This window comes from Nomia melanderi, chromosome 8 (genome assembly GCF_051020985.1).
Source record: "Nomia melanderi isolate GNS246 chromosome 8, iyNomMela1, whole genome shotgun sequence".
Taxonomy (NCBI): domain Eukaryota; kingdom Metazoa; phylum Arthropoda; class Insecta; order Hymenoptera; family Halictidae; genus Nomia; species Nomia melanderi.
This window is the reverse complement of record NC_135006.1, coordinates 9,998,539-10,020,052: the sequence shown is the minus strand read 5'-3', so window position 1 is coordinate 10,020,052 and position 21,514 is coordinate 9,998,539. Positions and strand designations below refer to the sequence as shown.

The 21,514-nt window shown below is 29.3% G+C and overlaps 6 protein-coding genes across 11 annotated transcripts; 3 read left to right on the top strand and 3 right to left on the bottom strand.

Annotated features, from left to right (window-relative positions):
• Positions 1-944: 944 nt before the first annotated feature.
• On the top strand, positions 945-4,211 carry LOC116427496 (uncharacterized). Its single transcript, XM_031977913.2, has 6 exons — positions 945-1,184; positions 1,614-2,100; positions 2,197-2,495; positions 2,576-2,792; positions 3,097-3,407; positions 3,486-4,211. The coding sequence occupies exons 1-6, from the start codon at positions 1,161-1,163 to the stop codon at positions 3,639-3,641; spliced, it is 1,494 nt and encodes a 497-aa protein (XP_031833773.1). The 5' UTR covers positions 945-1,160; the 3' UTR covers positions 3,642-4,211.
• Positions 3,937-10,073, bottom strand: LOC116427494 (integrin alpha-8). Of its 2 annotated transcripts, XM_031977910.2 has the most exons (10): positions 9,669-10,073; positions 9,218-9,575; positions 7,684-7,991; positions 6,295-6,754; positions 6,068-6,204; positions 5,498-5,956; positions 5,269-5,432; positions 4,733-5,181; positions 4,363-4,649; positions 3,937-4,288 (listed from the first exon to the last, which is right to left on the bottom strand). In XM_031977910.2, the coding sequence occupies exons 1-10, from the start codon at positions 10,071-10,073 to the stop codon at positions 4,232-4,234; spliced, it is 3,084 nt and encodes a 1,027-aa protein (XP_031833770.2). In that variant the 3' UTR covers positions 3,937-4,231. The 2 variants fall into 2 exon arrangements, with proteins under 2 accessions (XP_031833770.2, XP_031833769.2); XM_031977909.2 differs by having other exon boundaries at positions 6,068-6,754.
• A 285-nt stretch (positions 10,074-10,358) lies between these two features.
• LOC116427495 (DDB1- and CUL4-associated factor 5) lies at positions 10,359-14,733 on the bottom strand. Of its 2 annotated transcripts, XM_031977911.2 has the most exons (8): positions 14,421-14,733; positions 13,828-14,111; positions 13,399-13,579; positions 13,058-13,327; positions 12,757-12,983; positions 12,454-12,668; positions 12,101-12,377; positions 10,359-12,017 (listed from the first exon to the last, which is right to left on the bottom strand). In XM_031977911.2, coding segments are annotated over exons 1-8 (2,439 nt in total). In that variant the 5' UTR covers positions 14,423-14,733; the 3' UTR covers positions 10,359-11,034. The 2 variants fall into 2 exon arrangements, with proteins under 2 accessions (XP_031833771.1, XP_031833772.1); XM_031977912.2 differs by having other exon boundaries at positions 13,828-14,733.
• LOC116427497 (cancer-related nucleoside-triphosphatase homolog) lies at positions 14,677-15,832 on the top strand. The gene is made up of 4 exons (XM_031977914.2): positions 14,677-14,746; positions 15,037-15,208; positions 15,279-15,387; positions 15,463-15,832. Exons 1-4 carry the CDS (start codon positions 14,692-14,694, stop codon positions 15,715-15,717), a joined length of 591 nt encoding a protein of 196 aa, XP_031833774.1. The 5' UTR covers positions 14,677-14,691; the 3' UTR covers positions 15,718-15,832.
• PpD3 (protein phosphatase D3) lies at positions 15,755-19,494 on the bottom strand. 3 transcript variants are annotated; one of them, XM_031978080.2, is made up of 8 exons: positions 19,326-19,494; positions 17,940-18,329; positions 17,567-17,853; positions 17,362-17,467; positions 17,150-17,292; positions 16,771-17,078; positions 16,602-16,683; positions 15,755-16,535 (listed from the first exon to the last, which is right to left on the bottom strand). In XM_031978080.2, the coding sequence occupies exons 2-8, from the start codon at positions 18,130-18,132 to the stop codon at positions 16,476-16,478; spliced, it is 1,179 nt and encodes a 392-aa protein (XP_031833940.1). In that variant the 5' UTR covers positions 18,133-18,329; positions 19,326-19,494; the 3' UTR covers positions 15,755-16,475. The 3 variants fall into 3 exon arrangements, with proteins under 3 accessions (XP_031833940.1, XP_031833939.1, XP_031833942.1); XM_031978079.2 differs by lacking the exon at positions 19,326-19,494 and adding an exon at positions 18,820-19,105; XM_031978082.2 differs by lacking the exon at positions 19,326-19,494 and adding an exon at positions 18,611-18,759.
• Idi (Isopentenyl-diphosphate delta isomerase) lies at positions 19,488-20,791 on the top strand. Of its 2 annotated transcripts, XM_076370195.1 has the most exons (3): positions 19,488-19,505; positions 19,584-20,065; positions 20,165-20,791. In XM_076370195.1, exons 2-3 carry the CDS (start codon positions 19,787-19,789, stop codon positions 20,621-20,623), a joined length of 738 nt encoding a protein of 245 aa, XP_076226310.1. In that variant the 5' UTR covers positions 19,488-19,505; positions 19,584-19,786; the 3' UTR covers positions 20,624-20,791. The 2 variants fall into 2 exon arrangements, with proteins under 2 accessions (XP_076226310.1, XP_031833943.1); XM_031978083.2 differs by lacking the exon at positions 19,488-19,505 and having other exon boundaries at positions 19,528-20,065.
• Positions 20,792-21,514: the final 723 nt, after the last annotated feature.

The following is a 21,514-nucleotide window of genomic DNA, read 5'->3' as shown; positions in this document are numbered from 1 at the left end:
TTGCTATCGTAGAATCCTCTTTAAAGGCTTCTCTAATAACATAATCATATTTTGTAAAAAGAAACTTAACTTATAAAACAGGTATGGAAAGGACTATATCATTAGATCTTTACCAATGGAGCTTCTTTCTTTGTTTTCTTTCCCTTTTCCCCTGCTTTAACATTATTATAAAAAAAATTAAAACACCAAATATACTGACAACTACTGACGTCTGTGTCGAATATGAAAGCTAGCATATTTCTTTTATTTCTTCTGTATTTTATGATAATTTTGATAATTACTGGTAAGTAATAAGTGGAAGGAATATAACATATATGAGATCCCCTATTCCCAGTCAACACAGTTGTAAGGTTCAAAGTCTAGACACAAAACAAGAATTGATGTTTGAAATGTTGAATTCAAGTCATTTGAGCCATCAATGTAAATTATTAATTAGTAATTATTAATTAGTAATTAAAATGTAGCAACGTTATTATGTAATTAGTAAAATTATTTATAAAATATTATGTAGGACAGCCAGTTAATTAGAAATTTATAATGGTAATTTTTCGTATAAATTATTATAACCGTATTTAAATCATTGTAAAATCGGAGTCAATTAATAATGTGTTTTCAATATTATAAATAATAGAATATAATCTGATATAATCTTCTACACTTTTATAGTGTTTATTCATATATAAGTGATTCGAATGCACGTGTAATATTTCCGGAGCTTATCAGTTATGTATTCATTCGTATCAGTTACGTCAGACTATTTCTACATTGTAAGTGGTTGACGTCCACGTGTTGCTGGCTTTCCTCACAAACGATGAGATTTGATTGGTTTCTTTCGTTTACATATAAAAATAAATTTAAATTCGCGCGTTTTCTTCGATCGAGAGTGGACATCATTGCAGATCTATGGGTTGAAATATGTACATGCGCAAAGAAAACTACCACTCGCCAGGAGCTATGTCACGTATAGTGTATGCCGCATTGCACAGTTCAAGCTGGAAACGTCAGCACTTTAAATAGAAATGTTTCAAGAGAATTGGAAGGGAATGCACGGCTCTTCGTATGCGCAGTAGTTACATATTTTCGAGTCTTCGATCCTACGCTTGTATCTACCTTTCTTCCACATTTATAATATAAAAAATCAGTTTCAATTCAGTGAGAAAATGTCAGAACCGATTTTGAATCCTGTAAGTACTATTTCTATTTAAAATAACAAAACCACTTTACTGAGGAGCCATCTAAAATTCAATACTGCAGTGTTCTTATAATTTCAACGTTATCTGTAATACATAGTGTGTAATTTTCTTACGACCGAGTTTATTACACTTATCGTCTGTAAAGTGACCTACAAATTAAAAAAATCGTTTTAATTTCAAATACTCCTATTACATTTATAGATTATACAATTTAGAGGAAGATATTAGAATATCAAGATAATCCAAATATTAAAGTAATTTGTATAACAATGTACTAAAGAATTAGAATTTATGTTTTCATAGATGTAATGTTTAAGTAAATTAAAAATAATTGATTTATATATTGATTAATTTATATAAAATGTTTTTGATTTTGGAGAAACATTAATGTAATTTCAATAAATTTTTATACATTAACAGCCAATTCCTTATGTGGGAACTGTTGAAGGTGGTTTGGTACCTGGAAAAATGGTAAAAGTTAAAGGAAAAGTTCCTTCAGATGCTATACGTTTTGCTGTCAACTACCAATTAGGACCCACGTTAAATCCAAGGGATGATATAGCGATTCATTTATCACCACGTTTTCCAGAAGGTTTTATCACTAGAAATCATATAGAATCAATGGCTTGGGGAATAGAAGAAAATGAAGGTCCTATGTGTATTCAACCTGGACAAGAATTTGAAATACTTTTATTATGTGATCAAGCATGTTACAAAATTGCTATAAATGGCAGACATTTTGCAATATTTGCTCATCGATTACCATACCAGAAAGTTACTCATTTAGTTATTGATGGTGATGTAGAAATAAACTCTATTGTCTTTGAAAATGTTCCTAATCAACTACCTGGTTCTCCAAAAGCTGTGCCTACACCAGAAATGCCTACAGCAAACTTTGGACCACCACGTAATAAAAAATTAAAAATTTTGTTGTTACCTTAATTAATATAACTTCTTTGTTTCTTAACAAATAATGTTATAAATATTATTCATTTTATTTTAGCACCTGGTGGATTGTATCCAACTATAAATCCTCAAGGACCACAAGGTGGATATGGACCACCACAAGGTGGATATGGACCACCGCAAGGTGGATATGGACCACCACCAATGGGTTATGGACCCCCACCTGGTGCATTTGATACACCTGGATATACTCCTACAAAGCCATATGGATATCAACCAGGATATGAAAAACCAGAAGAACAAGATGCGTTTGGTGGTTGTTTAGATAAAGTTGGTTTAGCGTTAGGTGGACTAGTTGCAGCTGGAGGCATAGCTGCTGCTGCCCACGCATTAAATGTACATAACTTGAACTAATGATGTTCACTATTTAAAATTCTAAAAATTTAACTGTACCTTAAATTTTTCTTAAATTATAGAAAAAGAAAGATGAAGAGACAGAGAAAGAGCATGAAAAATCAGACGCTTCAAAGTCAAAAACAGAAAGTGAGGGTGTTTTTGGAAACCTTGGTTCTCTTGGTGCAGCTTTAGCAAGCAATTTAGTAAGCAATGCTTTACAAAGCAACTCGCATGCACAACAAGGTTATCCTCAACAATCCAGTGGTGGAGTATTGGATTCTATTCTTGGAGCATTAGGTATATATATGACTCGCAACTTACAACACCTTAATTTTTGTCTTCGTTTAACAGTTTTTAATAATTGGTTACTCAAGATAAAAATGACTATAAAGAAAAGTTTTAAATAATTGCATAAACAACATCTATTGAAAACTATTTTTACACTTTTGACAACGATAGAAATTTAATAACAAACATTTTAATACAATTTGACTATAATTAAAATATATTCTAATTCAACTGACACTTTCATCAACACTTTTTAATACTTCAACTAATTATTCTAGTAACTTAAATTTGTATGTATGTATATTTAAATTAGGTGGTGGTAATAGTGGTCCGCCAGCTCAACCACCACCAAGTCAACCAAGTGACCCACTATCAGGAGCCCTAGGATCCATTCTTGGTGGTGTTCTTGGTGGTGGTGGAGGAAATCAACAACCACCGTATCAACCTCAAGGGGGTTATGGAAATTATCAACCTCAAGGGGGTTATGGAAATTATCAGCCTTCTGGTGGATATAGTAATCAACAACCAAGTTCAGGTTCGGATCTTTTATCAGGAATAGGTTCTGCAATCGGTTCTTCTTTGTTTAACTCTGCTCTAGATGGTCTCAGCAAACGTGGCAAAGGTGTAAGTATAAATTATTTTAGAATTTATAAGTTTACATGAATTTTGTAATTAAATTGTACAATGTTTGTTCTCATGCAGAAATCTCATGAGGAAGACCATTCAGCTCCTCCACCATCTTATGTACCAAGTACACAACCTTCTTCACAACCTGCTCCATCTTCCGACAACCCTCCTTCTTCTGGGCAGAAATTAACTGCAGATGAAATATCAAAAGGCCTAGGTTTGGACGATTAATGTAAGTTGAAATAAAAAGTCACATAAAAGTATATATACATATATGTAATATGTATGTGTACATATATGTAGAATGAGAATTTTTCGCTATTTTCATTGATTTAAAACGTAAAATGCGCTGCATTCTTCAGTTCATGAATAAGCTAAAAAACTATAAACATGACATGCACATTTTCTGACTATGTTATGAACAATTGATACAAAAGCAGCTAGTTTATTACACGCGTACAACATTTTTAATGTAATAAAAAAGAATAGTACAAGTTGCTTTAATCTTGTATTAAACGAAACGATATTTTGTATATAAATTATTTATTTAAGATAATTCTCCGCCGAAAGTGCTTTTATAGAATGTTATAGCAGAAATTATAAACAAAATAAAACAAAATATTTATGTGTACATATTTCAAGCTTTATGAACAACTAGAAGTTTATAATTTGATTGTTGTTTTCTAAGATTTATTATATTTTTATAAAAATATTAGTGGCCTTAGAATTATATGCAGAACATTTTGTTATTTATTCTGTTTACATAATATATAGAAAATAAAGTATATGTACCTACATAAACATTTCTTTCATTGATAAATTTATTCTTGGTCAAAATCTTCACTTTTTAAATTTGTATTTAAGGTAATGTCTTTATTCTGTAACATAATAACTATTAATCACTGTTAAATATTTCTCTGTGTAGTAACTTTTTAATTTATTATGTACTTACATTTATTTTAGATGTCAATATTTTAAGTTCTTCTCTTTTTTTTCTTTTAAAGAATCCAAGTGTAATCAATCCTAAAAGTAAAAATGCAAGCAATACAATGCCTAAAGTAATCGACAAAATTATTAACCAACTGGCAAGTTGTTCAGTTATTGGTGAACCTAAAAACATTGTGGCAACAATAGCGCTATTAGGTTTTTCCTCATATTTCTGAGTAATATATGTTTGTCCAATATTTGCGCTTCCATTGGATACAAAAAATATTATATCTTTTCTTTCTGACATAGTTGCTAGAATATAAAATAAAAAATATAAGTTATTTAGAAATCTTTAAAAAATTATTTATATTAAGCAAATATAAAAAAAATCTTACATATAAAATTTTGTAAATAAAGATCCAATGTAAGAGAAAGTTTAGCAGATAAGAAATCTGTGAAGGGGCCCAGTGCGCATTTAAGATGTGTACATTGTATATTAGTATTTGAACAATTGAGATATAATGATCTATTCATGGGCGGTAAACTTATCGAAAAATTGGTCTCTGGTTTAAATTCTTCTTCCATACTAAATTTAGAATTTGTAAAATTTGAATATATACAATAAAATTGTTGCCCATTCATATAACCACTTGTCTTGTTGAGATTAATAATATGTATATTTCCAGTAGAGTGCTTCCAATATGTTGGAATACTAACTGTTAGGATAACTTTTTCAATTGGGCTAACTCCAGATTTTTGAACTTCGTAAAAGTGTTCAAATTGAATACTACTTAATTGCTGTTCTTCATTATCAAAATATGAATATAAAACATCTTGTGCTTTCCTAATATATTTATATACAGAAAAAAAATATATAAAAATTATTATTATTTAATGATACATAAATATTATAACAGCAATATTAACTAACCCAGTTATTTCTATATTAATATCAGTATCAAAGTATATAATTAAGGAGTATGTATTATTTGATGGATATTTTTGTTCACTTTGCATGGTAAAATTTGTTATTAACTCTATTTGATTAATATCATATAGAATCTTAGTCGTATCCAAAAATAAAATTAGTGTTTCCTAAAAGAATATTTAGTTTTATAATATTATTTTAGAAATTCCTATATATAGCATATAAAACTTACATTTTTTTTTAATGGATTCTCAATATCACAAATTAGTTCTGAAGTATTATTTCTGTGAGAACTTTCAATACATGAAGGCGGTATACTTTCTAAAGGTATTGATTCTGGGATATATACATATATTTTAGTTTGATATGCTGGTTCGCCATAATTGTGGATATTTATTATAAACTTAATAACAGACTTAGATCCTATTGTGTATCTATTTCCAAGCGGTAAATCTGTAGATAACGTTATTCTAACATCTGATGTGCAGATATTATCTTCTCCACAATCCACAGCAAATGGCAGCTTTATTGAATCTTCAGTTTTAGACTGTATTTTATTTATACTTGCACAGGATTTACAAAAAATATTTGAATTTGTTTTGTTCAGTTGTGCATTCTTAGATTGCAAATTTTCGTTTAAGGTAATTGATACAGATATTTCTAATGGATCTATTATATTTTGAATATTTTTCTAAACAAATTAAAGAGTAAGAATAATATTAATTAAGTAAGAGTAAGAGTAATAAAGATTTATAATAAAAAAGAAAGTTAAAAAATCTTATACATGATATATATTTTTTACCTTTAAATGAATTTTATATTCTTTACATGAAGTTTCATTTTTGTTTAATTCGTATTCTTTATAAATGTAATTATTTCTTTCTACACCATAAAATGCTCTTCCATGCATTTGATCAATGGTTAGAAATGTAACAATTTCTAAGTAAAATAGATTTGTTAAATTTGTTATTGAGATATGATTATTTTTGTTTATGTGATTATTTATTGATACTTTCATCACATACTTACCCAAATGTTCAGGGGGGTTCATTCCACCATAAAACGTACATCCTTGAATAAAAAAGTTTGTAGAATTTTGTAATAACTTTTCCTTTCCAGTATAAATTAGTTCTGTTGTTATCATTACAACTGGTTTAGATGTTACTACAACTGTTTGTTCTGATAAATAAGCTCCTATAGCAATATCAGGATATTTATCAGCATTTATATCCCGTGGTTCCGAAATTGAAATTCCAAATCCACGAATGTTTTCGCCAAACTGCTTTCCAAATATTTTTTGACTGTAGCGTTTATATAATCCATTACTGTTGCCATTAAATATATATATTGCACCCGTTCGATCTTCATATGGTGCACCAACAGCAAAATCAGCATAGCCATCATAATCAATATCACCAAGACAAGTTATAGCAGAACCAAATCTACTTCCAGATCTCTGCCCTTCAAATGTTTGTTTCTCAAACATGCCCTACAATTAATATGCAATACCAGTGCAGTGATACCTCGACTTACGAACCGCTCTACATACTAACTCTTAAAGTCCTGAGTTATAATATAAAGGAAAACTGAGTTTTGAGATACAAACTTAGGATTGGAGCGAATTAAATTCGTAAATCGAGGTACTACTGTACATATATTAATATATTAACGTGTTTCAGTCTTTAATGTATTTTTACAGGATAATACCATACAGGTGTCTGTCACTATTTGTAAAAATATAAATAGACACTCTATACATATATTTTTGTGTACTTCCTGCAAATGCTACAAATATTACGTGATGACAACAATATCATAATATAAGTGATTAAAGTAATGACTTATGTTCTTCGAATCCTGGATTAAAATTTTAAATACTGAAGAATTCTTTGCTATTTATTATATAGGTACATTTATAAAAGTGACAATAATGTTGTATGAAAAATATAAATATGTAATACGACTCACAATACAATAAGAACGAGGTTGTTCTACTTATGAAAGCAAATCAAAATTGTAAAAAAAATTATTTTTTCTGTAGAGTAAATCTAATAGTATCATATAATATTAGACCAAACACAGTCATGTTTGTAAATTAAATTACCAAACAAATGAAGATGACTTATATAATGATTTTGGAATTATCACTTCATATTGATAGAATTTGTATAAAGTATGTGCAATCAATTGCTTTCACCTTTAAAATTATTAGGTGCTTACATTGAGTATCATATACACACCTAACAAACAAAAATATATAAAAAGTGATAACAACTACTTTATCTACATTGAGTAAGTATATACTAAATTTTTATTAATATTTGTTATCTAATATCTAATTTGTAATTTTTATAAGTTTCTTACTAAAAAAATATTGAATATTATATAATAATTATGTATATTTTTTATTGTACATACGTTATGGGAAGTGGTAAAAATATATATGCGACCTTCGTCTATGTCTTTTGTCCACAGTGGTGCTCCAACTATTAGTTCATCTTTACCATCACTATTAAGATCACAGGATGATAAGGTGGCTCCGAAATATTCACCATGCTGTTCTCCATTTACAGTTCTTTTGTTTTCTTCATTACGATAATTAATGCTATTTATATAGCGATGATTGACTAAACTAACTTGTCCAATCATGCTAGCAGCTCTTGGACCACTAGAAGCATACCACAATTCTCCTTTTTTAAAGTAATAACCAGCTGTTACTGCGTAGCCTAAAGAAAATTTGAACATTAATTTTAATAATTTACATAATATAAGTAAGGTAAGTTATAAAAAATAAAACACAAATATTTGCTTTTGATATGCAGTACTAATCTGATATATTTTATATTGTCATAATAATAAGCAGTTCTTATAGATTATTGTACTCTCCATCACATACAGTTGTGAAGAAATTTAATTTTAAAAATTATTTGAATCTTAACTTTAAAAACGAATGTAGAAAATAATTCTATACATTCTATCAAATATAATATTTATTTTAGTAATTTTATAAACATTTCAGTATGTTTAAATAATCTTTACACGATCTCGACTCTTCATCTTACTTATTCTTGTATAGAATTTATTTGTGATCTTTAATACTCAAAATAAACTAAAGAACATCCGTAACGTATTAACTTTTAACGGATGTTTCGCCTGCTTTATAGATTGTTCAAACATATTTAAATGGGTATAATGTTATAAAAATATATACATGTAGTTGCATTTAAAAGAATACACGGAATTATTTTCTTCAAGAAACATTTATATGGCTTTTATAGTTAACGCACAAATTATTTTTAAAATATGAATTTGAATTTTTTTTCAAAATTAGATTGCACAAACCCGAATGCTTATTAAATTTCGGAACATAATAAAAAAGTGTGCTATATCATGATTTTTTAAATTGGGTCTACCATTTATTAAACAATCATCAAAAATATTCGTGAATGTTAAAGTATAATATGTGTTGTAAAATCTCTGTTTTATGTAGTTACTAATTTCTTAAAAATATTCAAATTTTTTCATACATCTTTTTATGAATCAAATTTCATTGTGTTTAGCTATAATGAAGTACCATAGGCCTACACATATTTTACTAATTTTATACTTTGAAGTTATAATTACTTTATTTAAAATTTTATGTTCAAGAAAACTCCAAAATGATGTTAGTCTATTAGAGTGAGGTCATCTTAGTACTAATTATAATGAAAAGAATGATGAAGTATATACTACATGTAACTTAATATATTAAAGAGGTAAATAGTATTTTTTTTTCATTAAAATATAAGTAACTTTTATGAATTTATGAACAATATTCCTAATAAAAAATAACGTTAATAATAATAATAATAATTCGATAAACCCACTTAAAATTTGTTTCTATGAAATGTATTTTGCATCTAATTAATGATGTGATGTATGCATACTGATAAAATTTTGAAATAATATTTACCAAAATAATTATCCGATGCATCTTCACTAGGATGTATAACTTGAAATGTGTTAAATGAATCTGTGACTAAAACGAAATGACCTTTCTCTTCAAATGCTCCAGGGCAACCTAATAGCAGTGATGTTTGTAATTTATATTTGTAGATCATATGTAAAGAAAATCCAACTTCTCTTTTTCCTATATCATGAATGTTTTCTCTTAATTGTTTCATTAATTGGCTTTTGATAAAAGTACGTATCTCCTGTTCAAATTCTACATTAAAAGTTGTAATGTTTTGAACCCTTATCAAGTAACAAATTCCTGGAATGCTCCTGTACTTTGATTGGTTCGAATCAAATGTCAAACGTGGACCACAAACCTATTTATATAAATATATTAATTAATGTATATCTACATGTATATGTAGAAGAAAAATCGTTACAACAAATTAAATATTAATAAAAATAGATACCACAATTTTAGGATCAATTTTATTTTCAACAGCAATTGTTGCACCATTCCACATACTGTTTTTAATTTGTTTAATATTACCATCAAATGTTTCAGGTATATCAATATTCCATTCTGTGCATACACCATTAATTGGACAGTGGTATACAGTTCCCGGTTCATATACATTCTGCATTGCACTTACATTTGCTCTAGGCGCACCAACAAGTAAAACAGAATCTTTTCCTTGTGTGTAAAATGCGGTAGAGAATCCAAAATAACTTCCACGTTTGTGATTAGAACTTTTTGGAATATTGAATATTTTAACATTATTAACATCTAAATTATATGTGAGTACAGTATATTTTAACATTACAAGAATAAAAAACGAGATATTAAGTATAAGTAGTACTGAAAATCTCAACATTTTAAGTAATTAAAATTAATGAAACTACTCAGCAGGGAGTGTTATGTATACTGGTTCTTAAATTTTTGAAAGAGTAGAATGAGTCATATTCACAGGAAGATGTATCTACCTATCTAGAAACCACAAGAATGAATAAGCATTATTCAATATAAATGTCTCGTAATATTACTGCAGTTAAAACCATAATAATAAAATAATACATAATTTAAGCAATTCTCTCCTTTATTTATTATATAAGTTAATAGAGAAATATAAATGCAGGATTAAATAATGCAATATTCTTAATTTGCTTTCAAAGCTAAACATATAAGAAAAAGTATATTAATTTATTGTTTTATTATTTTCCATCACACTTACAAACCATGTCAACAACACACATTAGCTGAGTCGCATTGTAATAGCTAATGTAACGTTACTTTATATATAATTCTCGGCGGTGTGGTAGTTTCGATTACATATGATTTAATGGTCATATAGAAATATGTTAATTTTGCAGTAAGAAACCGAGCTAGTGTAAATAATTATGATGTCGGTCGTTAGTAATTTGAGAGATGAAATATTACAAAATTTATAACTTTCTGTACCAATTACAACATATTTGATTTGCGATTAAATTGTAATTACGGCTATCGATCATGGTGAAAACACATTATTACCGAAGCTTTAAGATATTGTTACTCTGAAACAGTCTTGTACCATGAGAGATTCTAATAAAACAATTATAAAGGTGTTTTGTATTGTAAGAGATTCCAATAGAATACATATGTTAACAAGAATCTTTCTGTATGATACGGATCTTTACGAAGATAACAGAAAGATAATAAAAAATAGAAGAAAATAGAAAAAAAAACGACCATATACGTGTGTGATCAAACTTAGTATTATAAAAATATACTTTAAGGAATCACAGATTCATTATGTACAAAGGGAAAGGGATTAAAAGTCTGAAGGTAATAGGATTTTAATCGGAAGAATCAGTTGTAGTTGAAATGGTTTGTGGTAAAGGCGCAGATCGATTATGGTAGCTTCGCCTCGCTACATCCACTTTCTTCCTAAAACACTCTAAACTTTTCAATTTCTGTTTGTAATCAGAACTTTCTGCATCGTTTTGCTCATTTTGTGCTTGTTCACCATTTTTTTCAACTGTAGATACTCCTGATGTAATACCACTGTCGGGAGTTGAAGGAACTTTGCATGACTTGTTCACAGGCGTCGATGGACCATCTTCTTGAATTTTTGTCGAGTCAACACCATTTAAATAAATTTTCCAGTCCGATTTTTCTTCCTCTGTATCATAATCAATCTGTTGTCGTTTGCTTTTGCTTTTATTAACATCGTTTCTCGAGTTACTTTTACATTTTCCATGTTTTCTTCTGTGTATTGTTGTAGAAGCGTCAGAATCAGTTTTCGAATGTTTTTGTTTACTACAACTATCACTATCTTCTGAACTGCTACAGCTATAACTTGAATGTTTTGTATCACTTTCGATTGTATTTGCAACAAATCGTGATCTTCTAGAAATTACACCAGAACTGGTACTAGGTTGCATTGTATCAACTGGTTGTTCATCACTATCGGAGTCACTGTTAATGTGTAACACAGCACACTTTCTTCTAGCTCTACTTCTTCGTCCAGAAATTTTATCATGTTTTCTTTTTATGCCTTTTACTTTTGATTTTGATTTTGATCTATGCTTCGTTTGTGCATTTTCTCCATCACTTGTGGAGTCTGAAGTAGATAAACCTGGAGCTATAGTAGAAGTATTGTTTAATGGTGCGCCACAATCCATAGCGGCAAGTCTCATCAGTTCTTCTCTGCGATTTGCTATAAGTCGTGTTATACGATTTGGTGACTCTAAATCAGGAGCTACTCCACCTCTGGGAGTTCTTCCAATTGTAATTTCCAAAATACTTAACATTAATTGACGATTATAAGATGTAGAATCTACAAAGGTATATTATTTTATATAATACATATGATTTTTTCCAGTTAATTTAGTACAATTTTATCTTAAAAAGATCATATACCATCAGTATCGGTTAAATTAGAAATTTGTCCATTTATAGAACTGTTATCAGAGTCACTACTATTAGGTGTTTCTAATCCTGATGCCATAGAATCAGAACACCAACCCTCAATTTCACGCTGAACTAAAGAATCGAAGAATGCCATCATTCTTGGATCTTCTCTAGTTGATTGATGACTGTAATCGTGTGTCATGAATTGACCACTACGTAATACTAATCCAATGTATTCATTATGTGTAAATACTTTACGTTGTCTTTCTTGAGGTCCATCATCTTTCTAAAATAGCAATACATAAAATGAGATATAAATCGACAATGCAAGATTTATGATAAAAATATTTATTTCTCTTTACCTTTAATCCACCTAAACAATCATGTTCAAGAGAAAATGGGCTCCAAATTTTAATAATTTTTTCAACTCCAGAGGAAGCAAAAATACAACTAGCTTGATTGTATCGTACTTGATTAACAATGGATTTATGACCACGTAATACCATATGCGCAGATTCCACCCATTTGACATCGTCGGGAGGAATTTTCCACATGTATAAATTGAAGTCATCAGAACCTAGAATAAGCAAAATTATTTATACATATATATATGTATTGATGATATGTTAAAACTGCTTATATACCTTTACAAAATTATTATTTACCAGAAAGAACATATTCGTCATTATCTCCAGCGAAACAACATGATTTCATTGTACAGCTATTATAATATCCAGGATGATCGAATTGACATAAATGAGTAGGAGAATCTATTGCATAGAGTACAGGGGGTAACCTCCTTCTCAAAGCTAATAATCTATTACCAGCTGCATTAAACCTAACATTCATGCAACTCTGTGCTGAGCTCTTGTTTCCATAACGCAACACAGGTCTATAAATATAAATCAAATTAATTTATTATCATTTAAGTAAACGGTAATAAATAAATTTGTATTGATTACTTACTCTAAAAGTTTTCGTACGTCCCATAAGCTAACACCTTCTTTGGCATTGGCAGTAGCGAGCACTTTGGGCTCCACAGGATTAAACATGACAGAGTGAAAAGCAGTTTTGTAATTTGCTAGGCAAAACATTTCCATAGCACTAGAACCTCTTATATCATAAATTAGAACTCTTCCGTCGTCGCAAGCACTAGCAAATACATTGTCGTTATGTGGATGAACTGACAAACCATACACAGGCTTCTCGTGTAAAAAGAAATTTAGCACATCACCCCTATAAAATATGAACAATTATTCGATTGTTCATTATTATATAAAAATGTTCTAAATTCGAAGTATTCGTACGTTCGTAAATCATGAACAATAACTTGATCGTCATTTCCTGCAGAAAATATTTTGGTTTTGCTGCTGTCGTAACCAAGGCAAAAAATGTTGCTGACATGTTGAGCTTTCATGACTGCAGGTTTACCTACACCATGTATCGCTTGCTCCACTTTCCACAATAAAACTCTCCTGTCATCACCACCTGTTAAATTAGCCCATAAACTAACTTTATCTTATACAACAGATTTTCAATATAATAATTAATCTAATACACACTAAACCACAAATACATTAAAAAAAAATTTCTTCTACAAAAGAATTTAAATGATAAAAAGTTGTACAAAACAGTAAACTTGGTTTTAGTTTTCCGTCGAGCTCCAACTTTAAAAATCGACGGTAACGTAATAATGTACAAACTAAGATGCAATAAATATCATCTTAATTTCTTACCGGAGACAAGAAGATCGCCTTGATTGGAAAATTCGATAGCATTAACACATCCATAATGAGACAATAGATCCTTTCTGAATAGATTTTCGGAGGTATTGAATCTTGCGTTAACAAGACGTTTGCAGTGATCGACTTTATTGTCGATTTGTCGCGTAATAAGGTACGAAAGTGGATTACAGGCGGAAGGACGAGCCATTTCTTCTTTGCGAGTAGTAGATACTTCTGAACGCAAAAACGGATAAAACCGTCGTGTCTTCACCTTTCGTCCCTTTCTTCCATGTATCCTGAAACGCCCGTATTCTCTTGTTTGGGTAGGATCCTTCGTGCAAATCAAAACTCTAGAGATATCTCACACCGTTTGATCGAGAAACCGGAAAAACTTAACAAATAGGGGAATTTGTGGCGCAATCAAGCTCGCAAGACTATTAGATGTTGCGGCTATTATAAGTTTCGTTGTGGTCGATCTTATATTTATTCTGTGACAGACGTGTCGCGATTATACATCTCACGAACCCACACAAACATGAATCTCGCACGAGGCGCGTATCACGCACGAACGCACTGCCAACGCAGGCAAAGTATGAAATACCTACATATACACAAGGGTTTTGTACCCACTCGAGCGGATTGTCTTACTCGAGCACGATCAGCTGATCACTATTCAGCGGCTCCACGTCGCGATAATTCTACAGATCTTTCTCGTTCGACCCGGTACTGGTGGTTTTCTTACATACATTTTACACTCTGTTTCACAATCGCATGAAATCACAATCTCATATTTGAATGTTCTAATGGTTTATTATTTTCAAGTTACGTTCAACTGTCATTCACAATCTCTGGTCGACGTTGAAAAAAACAACGAGCATGGATACCGGCGCCACGTTGCGTATCTCGCGTGTACTTCTGACCGGTCCTCCTGGTGAGTCCGCGACTTTTAAAAAGTAAATACAAGAAGTTCTAAGGGTCACTTAAATTTCATCTTCAGAATATTTAAAAAATTCATATTTATAATAAATTATACATTGAAGCGTATTATATAATTTACGTATTTTCTTAATAAATAGAATATTAAAATAACATTAGTATACAATTATTTAAGCGGTATAAATAAATTATTAAAAATCTTTAACGCTACATTGATGCTTAAATTATATTTATTGTAAATAAGAAAGGTTTATTTATATTAATTTTAATGAAAACATGGTATAGGTATAGGGAAAACTACAATATGCAAAAAAATAAATTCTATGCTAAAAGAGCGAGCATATAAAGTTGACGGATTTTATACGGAGGAAGTGCGGAATAAAAGTGGTAACAGAATCGGTTTTGATGTCGTACTTGTAAACCGTTCTGAGAAAAAATCAACATTAGCAAGAGCTGAGTTAGTATTATTTTAAAATTATAGAAAAGTTTGATTTAATTTTTACTTAAAGCAATATTATTGTAAACAGAAATATTCTAAATCAATCACAACATACTAAACATAAGGTGGGAAAAAAGTACCATGTATTTCTTAATGATTTTGAAGCGGCGGTATTACCAATCTTTGACTCCAATGCAGTAAGTGAAATATTTTCAAATACTATTTGTATACTTACTTTATATTCAAATTACTGATTTTTATTATGTTTTTAGGACATATTAATTATAGATGAAATTGGCAAAATGGAATTATTTAGTCAAAAATTTCATGAGAAAGTACTGAAAGTATTTTCTGAAACTACAAACGATTCTTTTGTGATCGCAACAATACCTGAAATGCATCGAGTACCACAAAAATATTCATCGTTATTTAAACATTTTCAAGCTGATAAGAAATCTAAAATTATAACTGTGAATCATCAGAATCGTGATAGCTTAGTAGAAGAAATATTTCATTTTCTTTCATAAGGTACAATTTTCATTGTTCCAAGGAAAACAATATGTATTTTAAATACGTTATAAACATTGTTTATTATTAACAAAAAAAAAACAAAATGTTAGATCAAAGAAATCCTTCCAATCACGTTAGGTGTGTAAAAAAGTATGTATCACAAATATTGTGATAATAGTGACTGGCTGGAAAATTGTACTACATAGTCATGCTAACTCGCATATGTGTTAAATATCTTTTATAATAATCACTGTTTTGTAGAAAGCATCATTATTCATTAAAGAATAAATTAAAATCATAATAGGTGTGTTCATTATATGTTCAGCACCATATTAGAATATAGTTTAATTTGCCGAAATCTTTGAGATCATTTACTCTGTTTGTGCGTGAACATTAATATCTTTAATGAACAATAAGGTTTAATTGAGGGTACAAAATAGAAACGTTTTTTTTGCATTATTTCATTATAATTTAACACAAACAACTAATAAGACATTGTCCTTATAAAAAAGATTTGATACATTTGTTTGTCAGTTATCAAAGCAAGCAAACTGTTATCATTTTTGTATCCCTCAATATTATGCCTTCATTGCATTTATTATCGTACAGAAAATTTTCTTGTTCCTAAAAAGAATACAGCATTTATTGTTTCGGAGAAGACTAAGAATTTCCCATCTTCTCCATTTCAGTATCAAATATATTACGCACACTTTGATTGGTCTACTAATTCATTTATCATTTCGTATTTATTTATTAACAGTACCTAGGTGTTCCACTACAACATGAATTTTAGTAAGGAATTAGCATATACCATTGGCCTTACATTTGGATGAGGCTGTAAAAATATGTTCACGTAGTTAATACGAAAAAATATTAAAATGGTCTATTAAATGTAACATACCACTGCTTCATACGATGTGAAATGAGGTTTCATGTCTTTGCCATTGAGTGTAATAAAGGCACCCTGATTACCCATAGTGTCACTAAAAGAAATAAGTCAAATTAAAATTTGGAATGCAATACGTTATTATTAAAAAAATAATATGTAACAAAATACACATATAACACACCAATAATTTGGAGCAGAGAACACAGTGATACATTTCCCATCATGATCTACTTCATATCCATCATTTTTAACTTCATGGCTCCTTACAATATAATCAAGATTGTTCAAAGCCAAGAAATTCTGTGTAACGTCAGGTCCAAACTGAACACCAACTCCTCTCTTACTAGGTGCTCTTCCAGGTTGAGGTTGTGGATCAGACCATAATAATTCGCACATTAATCCTTCATCGGGTGGTTGTCTATTTCTATTAATTTGTCGAATTTCTTCTAATTTAACATCGTCCCTTGAAAACAGACCACCATGCATTACCTATAAAATAATTTTAAATTTACACCCACCTATTAACGTTCCTATTAATATATGTAATAGTATAAACTTACAAGTACTCTGTTATTAAGACAATGCGCAAGTGGTAACCAATTATAAACCTCTGTAAATAACTCTGCCATTTGAGCAGAATATTTTGTTTTGACTTCTCCATCAAATCCGTACATTTGATTCATGGTGGCAGATTCGTGATTACCTAAATATTCGATCTTATAATAAATGAATAATACTCCTTAACGAAAGAGATAAGGCAACACTTACATACCTCTAGACATAAAAAAGTGATTTGGGTACAACAACTTAAATCCAAACAAAGTAAATATACATTCTACAGAAAACGAGCCTCTATCTACAAAATCTCCATTGAATAACTATATAACTGTTAAGAAACAAGTTTTGTAGCAAAGTAACAAGTAATGTATTCCAGAGGTAACAACAACTATGATACACTCATTGATAATAAAGGATACATATGGATTAGTTTCTGAAGGTAATCCATTTAACTGGAATATATTGAGTAAATCATAGTACTGTCCATGTATATCTCCACATATAGTAAATTTACAATCGTCGGGAATTGTAATATCAACTAACGTTGGCTGTGCCATGAACCATGCTTTTACATCTAAAAGAATCTTATAAGCATATTTACGATGTAATTTGTTTTGTTTCTTGTACCATTCTAACAAGTCTTGCATAAATTGTAATGTAACTTTCCCATCTTCAAGTTTAGGCCCCGTATATTCATCTTCAATGGCTGTAAAGGTACAGAAATGATTAAAATATATTTTTGGAATACATGTAAATTAAATAAATTAAATAAATTGTAATAATCGAACATACCCATAGCCTTCAAATTAATCGTATCAGCTATATTCTTCTTATTCTCTTCCACAGAAATTGCTTTTTCGAAGGCTAATTTTTTCAATATTTTACAACATTCTGTATATTTAAGCATTGCATCTTTATCATTTGGTCTAGCTTTCGTAACAGTGTTATAGTCCTTAAGAGCTAGTTTGAACTTGCCAAGTGACATATGAGCTGCAGCTCTACGATAATATCCTTTTACATAATTTTGATCTAAATCAATAGCTTTCGATGCATCTGTGAGCGCATATCCAAAACATTCTGTCCTTAAATATGCAAAACTTCTATTTCCATAATATACTGCCACTGAAGGATTTAATTCTATCGCTTTACTATATAATTCTATGGCTTTGTTATAATCTTGATCTAAAAAATAATAAAATGAAATAATTGTAGACAGGGATCATTTGTCTATATTAAATATTTACTATAGTAACCAAACATTTCAAACATTAGATGTAATTCACTTAGCTACTAAAAAGTTATATTACGTATACATGATATAAAATACGTAAACAAAATTAATGACATAGAAAATAAGATATGTCACATAAAAATTTATGTCATATTTCTAAAACACAATTTCAAAAATTGAAACAACCGTTTAAAATAAATTTATATTAAAAAATCAGTACAAATAATCCCACCGTTCTAAATCTGTTACTGCGAATTTACAACGATGGTATTTCGTTTGGTAATTTAATGATCATTTACGTTCTAAAAGTTGGGTTAGTTTTAAACATGCACGTGACTAAATCATATTAATCTACTAATGGCCACGATTTTTCCGTAAGCGCATAATAGAGTATAAAATAAATTATAATGCCAAATTTGAAATAACGTCGAGTAAACACACTTTTAAAGTATTCATTCGCTTCTTCTTTAACTTTTTCCGCTTTGGCTGCATCTTCAGGTGATGTTACTCCAGTAATTTCTGTGTTTTCACTCATTTTGCGTTTCTTACGAAAAACTTAACAACTTGATGTAAAATGACTTAAATTATACCGAAACGTAGATAATAAATAACACATTAAAGAAAGAATAATTTTTTTTATATAACGGCTTTATTCCAGACACAGTGAGTGTCTTGAAACCTACTGAACTATCCTATAAAGCGATTCGATCGATCGAAGACGAAAAGTAGCGAGAACTATCGATCATTACGATTCAAATGATGCATATCAATATCTATGCACATCTAACAAAATTTTTTATTACGTTTAATGTTTGAAGAAATTTTTTATTTATAATACAACATCATTTTATCATTTTCATCGTATTATTGATAGTACTCAATTTAATAGGCGCTATGAAAATAATATGAAATTATATATTCAGATAGTTCCAAATTTTCATCTTTACCTTTTATTATCTTTGTAAATACTTCTGAAGTTATTATTATTCAATTTACTAAAAAAATTCGATAATTGTGACTATTGTTATTCGACACTATAGTGATCAAATTATATAACTGTTGGTTGATCTTGTTTGACAGCATCCACGGTACATTCAGTAATGTGTAATTATATGGAAAAACGTTAGGTATTTAAGAGACGGTTTCATTAATGTCAAGCCACAAGTGATGTGTACGTTAACAGTGTGTGACCATATTTTTTTCAGGAGAAAGTGTTCTGTCCGAAGAATATATTAATATATATTAATATTAATATAAATTTTAGACTTTTATGAATCTTACTTATCTGTCGAATTTGTATAAGGTCAATGATTTAGTTAACCTATATTTACATACGTTAAAAAATAAACGTTATAAAAGGTAGAACACCTGCAACAGTGAAAATTAGTTCTAGATAGCATATGCTAGTATGATAAACAAAATCTTCAAAGAACTGTGTTTAGTTGCACAAAAGCTAATGTCTACATCAAGGAAACTTGCTACTGCTCAAGTAGCACCTTTGCAAGAAGCAGCTTTAAATGAACGTTGCATTCTTGTTGATGAGTGGGATAAAGTAATTGGTGAATCTTCAAAGAGGGACTGTCATACTGTTGACTCTAAAGGACAAATTCCGCTTCATAGGGCATTTAGTGTTTTTCTTTTTAATGACAAAGAGGAACTGTTACTTCAGAAACGATCCGCAACTAAGGTAAAAATAGTTATATATAGATGAAATTTTATCGATTAAGTTTGCATTAGTAACAATTAATGAACACATGTTCAAGAATGATAATTTACTTCATTACAGATTACGTTTCCAAACTATTACACGAATACATGCTGTAGTCATCCGCTGGCAGAAATTCCAAATGAAACTGAAGAACGTGATGCATTAGGAATTCGTAGAGCTGCTATACGAAGACTTGGTTATGAATTAGGAATTCCTGCATCGGAAATTGCACCATCGGATTTCTTATATTTAACAAGGATTCATTATTTTGCACCAAGTGGGGAATGGGGAGAACATGAAATAGATTATATATTATTTCTCCAAAAAAGTAATATAACATTAAATCCAAATCTTGATGAAGTTTCTGAACTTCATTGGGTATCAAAATCCAAAATGAAAGAGTTTTTAAACAATGCAGATTCACCACTGACACCTTGGTTCGAATTAGTTCTTAAAAATAAATTATTCTTTTGGTGGGATAATTTACGTGGATTAGACAAACTGAAAGAGAATGATACTATTTTAAGATTTACATAAAACTCTTTAATGAAGATTCATGGGTTTTGAGGAAGTTTAATCATACATTTTCTATGATATATTTATATTAAAAGCTGTTGTTGAGTAAAATAAAAGTTTATTAACAAACTGATATTTTTGTGTACACAATGAGGTAATTATATAAAATTATTATATTTGTCTATTGAATGTTTTATGTAACTTCATATCCTTATTCCGTATTTTATTCCAAAATTAAGCAAGAATTTCTTTATTTATGATATATATTAGAAAACAGCAACACCATATATAGTGTAATAAGTACATTAATGACATATTTTTTAAATTGAAACTAAAAATGTTATTTTTACAACATTTCATGCGTTGATGAGTGATCATTGTTTCAATACTGTAAATTAATCTTCCTTGTGTTTACAAATACAGATAAGATATAAATATCTCAAAAATACATGCGCAATGCTTCAAAGTTATTAACTTGGAATTTTCATGTTAAGATATTAATGCACTTAAATGTATAATAGGAAAATTAAAGTACAAAGATTCTTAAATTTGGCCAGTTCTTTAAAATAAGGTATATTAAGGTATACAAATTCATTGTAATACAATGAAAAAATAAACTAATCTGTGCTAATCTACATTTAGTATGTATAAAAAAATGTAATATAATTCTCATAATTATTGTGAATACTTACTTTGAAATTATTTATGTATGTATGTATATTTTGTTATACAAAGAATAATTATAAAAAACTAGAAAATGTTTATATTGTAATAATATACTTTTTATACATTTATAATGTATAACATTTATATGTGTAATTATATAATGCAATATATGCAAAAAAATAATTGTTTCATAATTTACCTACATAGACATAATACAGAAAACTGCTTACTAAATAAGACTAGACA

Bases quoted from the DNA above. Each gene is read 5' to 3' on its own strand.
- LOC116427497 (XM_031977914.2), top strand. From the start codon at position 14,692: ATGGATACCGGCGCCACGTTGCGTATCTCGCGTGTACTTCTGACCGGT. The intron at 14,747-15,036 runs GTGAGTCCGCGA...AACATGGTATAG, and splicing joins ACTTCTGACCGGTCCTCCTG to GTATAGGGAAAACTACAATA. The intron at 15,209-15,278 runs GTTAGTATTATT...TATTGTAAACAG, and splicing joins TCAACATTAGCAAGAGCTGA to AAATATTCTAAATCAATCAC.
- Idi (XM_076370195.1), top strand. From the start codon at position 19,787: ATGATAAACAAAATCTTCAAAGAACTGTGTTTAGTTGCACAAAAGCTA. The intron at 20,066-20,164 runs GTAAAAATAGTT...ACTTCATTACAG, and splicing joins AGAAACGATCCGCAACTAAG to ATTACGTTTCCAAACTATTA.
- LOC116427495 (XM_031977911.2), bottom strand. The intron at 12,984-13,057 runs GTAAGTAATCAA...TTATATTTATAG, and splicing joins GACGTACGAAAACTTTTAGA to ACCTGTGTTGCGTTATGGAA. The intron at 12,018-12,100 runs GTATATGATCTT...ATACCTTTGTAG, and splicing joins TAATTTAACCGATACTGATG to ATTCTACATCTTATAATCGT.
- PpD3 (XM_031978079.2), bottom strand. From the start codon at position 18,913: ATGAGTGAAAACACAGAAATTACTGGAGTAACATCACCTGAAGATGCA. The intron at 17,293-17,361 runs GTATGTAAGTGT...TCGAATATTTAG, and splicing joins TCACTTTTTTATGTCTAGAG to GTAATCACGAATCTGCCACC. The intron at 16,536-16,601 runs GTATGTTACATT...ATATTTTTACAG, and splicing joins TCACATCGTATGAAGCAGTG to CCTCATCCAAATGTAAGGCC.
- LOC116427496 (XM_031977913.2), top strand. From the start codon at position 1,161: ATGTCAGAACCGATTTTGAATCCT. The intron at 1,185-1,613 runs GTAAGTACTATT...ATACATTAACAG, and splicing joins CAGAACCGATTTTGAATCCT to CCAATTCCTTATGTGGGAAC. The intron at 3,408-3,485 runs GTAAGTATAAAT...GTTCTCATGCAG, and splicing joins TCAGCAAACGTGGCAAAGGT to AAATCTCATGAGGAAGACCA.
- LOC116427494 (XM_031977909.2), bottom strand. From the start codon at position 10,073: ATGTTGAGATTTTCAGTACTACTTATACTTAATATCTCGTTTTTTATT. The intron at 7,992-9,217 runs GTAAATATTATT...AATTTTCTTTAG, and splicing joins TGCATCGGATAATTATTTTG to GCTACGCAGTAACAGCTGGT. The intron at 4,650-4,732 runs GTAAGATTTTTT...TTTATATTCTAG, and splicing joins TTATTTACAAAATTTTATAT to CAACTATGTCAGAAAGAAAA.